The sequence below is a fragment of the Ostrea edulis genome, chromosome 7, assembly GCF_947568905.1.
Source record: "Ostrea edulis chromosome 7, xbOstEdul1.1, whole genome shotgun sequence".
Taxonomy (NCBI): Eukaryota; Metazoa; Mollusca; class Bivalvia; order Ostreida; family Ostreidae; genus Ostrea; species Ostrea edulis.
Window position 1 is genome coordinate 29819597 of NC_079170.1, and position 2913 is coordinate 29822509.

The window sequence follows — 2913 nt, forward strand, 5'->3', positions numbered from 1 at the left end:
TCCTTGGGATGAGACCGCAAAAAAAGAGGTTCCTTGTCACAGCAGGTGTGGCACTATAAAGATCCCTCCCTGCTCAAAGGTCATAAGCGCCGAGCATAGGCCTAAATTGTGCAGCCCTTCACCGGCAATGGTAAAATCTCCAGATGAGTGAAATATTCTCGAGAGGGACGTCAAACAATATACAATCAATCACTTACCAAACTCGCTTACTATGCTCACTTACCATAGATGTCACCTCCTTTAAACGTCGCGTTATTTTATCACTATGACCGCAATGGATTTTGATTGGCTACGACAACTTGCTTTCATATCAAACTTGGGTTCTAACATTCGTATTCCCTGTGGATATAAATAATCTTTATACATACAGATCAAGAAAACGACGACTCTGTTAAAATCAGGATGAAAATATCTCCTAAGTGGATGAAGAGCCAGGGTAACTGCTCGTGATCATGCATACCATTATATATCATACATATGTATAAAACAAAACACAGTGATTCATTTGATGATAAAGATTCAATATTCATTTTCATATCTCCGGTTTTAATTACTAAACATACCAAAGTAGGCGTTGAACTTTGGAGAAAGAAAGAATTTGGAAATTAAAGAAATGTCACCATACTAATTCACGTACTTGAAATAAGTCGGTTAATAATATTACTTTCTGTAATAAAAAACCGCAACAGCTATAAAACAACAGTATTAATAACTGAAATTGCCATTTTATGCCTGCAGTTGGAATACGAAAGATATTAGCATCAGCAATTCAAAATTTTATTCGCTCGAGTGAACAGTAGCATATAGAAAATATGAACAGCTCTGAGCAATTTTATATTTCGTATTGGTTAAGTGCAAGGCCAGACAATTGTGATTGTGTTAATATTGACAGTACGTGATTAATGAATCATGAGGAAGGGGAATATTTTCTAATTAGCAATGATGCCAAAAACCATTGAAATCAGAGTGCAAATCGTACGTTTCCTTCACCTCAGAATATATTTTGATTCGATCGAGATGTGACATTTTTCAGTATGGATGATAACATTTCGGCATTAAATGAGAAATATTCCTCCATTGTGCTCCCAAATACTATTCTGATGTCCTGTGGAATCGTGGCTGGTGTTTTTGGGAACGCAACCATCATCATCATTTACATCGCCCATATTGACGACAAAAAAGGCGACCGGTACTTCATTCCGATCCTCGCTTTTATAGATTGTCTGGGAAGCATCTCTAACGGTTTATTCTACGTCATCGACAATTTCTATATATTTAGCTTCCCCAGTGAAATTCTGTGTCGTGTGTTATTGTTCGTTTTGACCTTTGCCTCTGGTTTCTCTGGTCATGTTCTTGGTGCAATAGCTCTTCAAAGATACCTTCTGATATGTCATCCATATGGAAAACAACTGACTTTATTCCGGAGACGCCTAGCGGTTATTGTGATAACATTTGCTTGTATCATATACGGGACCCCTTTGTTGATTATCAGTGGGGTTGAAACGTCACAAAAGACATTTCAGAACAGGACATTCTCGACCAATATTTGTGTATTTGATGTGAACCCCAGTACACTTACCATTGTATATTTCGGATCCTTCCTTTTACTGACGACTGCCAATATTACTGTAACATCTGTTCTGTATATTCTCATCATGAAAACGATTTACAAAACTCTGTACGAGGATAAAAAACTAAGAAAAAATTTGATGAAAAACCTGCAACATGAAAAAGTAAGCATCAGTGGGAAGGACGACATTTTTAATATCTGCATTGACCATATTGATGCTGACGAAAAAACTAGGAAAATTAGTGTAGGAAGCAATTACAGTCAGACTAAGCGATCCGAACATCGGTTAAATATCCGAACCAAGATCAATGTGATGTTCATGACTATCGTCGCATTCTATGTCCTCTCATACATACCGTCCATTGTAATATTAATTCTGACTTACACCTTAAAGGACTTTTACTACCTCCAATTACCAGAGAGCTTGTTGAACGTTTGGATATTTTTCGCTCGCTTCTTGTTGTTGAACCACGTTGTGAATCCTTTAATTTATGGCTATTTTGACGTCAAACTACGATCAAACGTAAAGCGCATGTGCTGTTTTTGCACGTCAAACAATAGACAGCAGTCGTCTGTCGTGAACTAGGACTGGTTTGTTTTTGTATACCTGTCAGATAACTCTAAGGGCTATTTCAAATAGGTAACACCGTTGTTATAATGTTAAAACATATGATTCGTCACAAATATAGAATGATTAATTTCCTGCAGACGTACAACCAGGTAATACAATACAGTGTAATACAAACAATATACATAGAGTTTAATACAAACAATATACATACAGTTTAATACAAACAATATACATACAATACAATACAATACCGAAGGTCAACAGGATTGATGAAGTAGAGAAAAATTCTTACAATTCTTTAAGTACTTGTCTACCTTTAAAACTTTCTAAATTCTTGTTGGAAGAAAATTTTTGTATTTTATTGTCCTGTGTATGACAAACTTCGATTTCAATATTATGATATTTTTTAGTGACAAATTATACTGTGGTACTGATTCCATTAAAGAAATTGTTAACCCATGTGATTATGATATTACAAAACGTTTGTGTAACTATTTAATCAAATAGATGCTTTATGCAGAGAAAACAAATCGATGGACTTTAAAAGAACCGTATGAATATCTCCTATATGCTATAGTCATTGTGTCATAATTTTTCTCTCTTCTTTTTTTGTTTGTTATCTGTCATTTGTTAGGTTATTTTGACGGTATGCCAACATGGTGATGTCAATAAATAAATTGAAATTATCTAATACCATTTTTACAACCCACTGAAAAATTCTCACGAAGACAAAGACTTAACCTTTTATCAGATACGATCAGTTATATCTTTA

The 2913-nt window shown here is 35.0% G+C and overlaps 1 protein-coding gene across 1 annotated transcript; it reads left to right on the top strand.

The window, feature by feature from the left end:
• Positions 1-1019: 1019 nt before the first annotated feature.
• LOC125655732 (orexin receptor type 2-like) lies at positions 1020-2253 on the top strand. Its single transcript, XM_048886177.2, has one exon. The coding sequence runs from the start codon at positions 1035-1037 to the stop codon at positions 2154-2156; it is 1122 nt and encodes a 373-aa protein (XP_048742134.2). The 5' UTR covers positions 1020-1034; the 3' UTR covers positions 2157-2253.
• Positions 2254-2913: the final 660 nt, after the last annotated feature.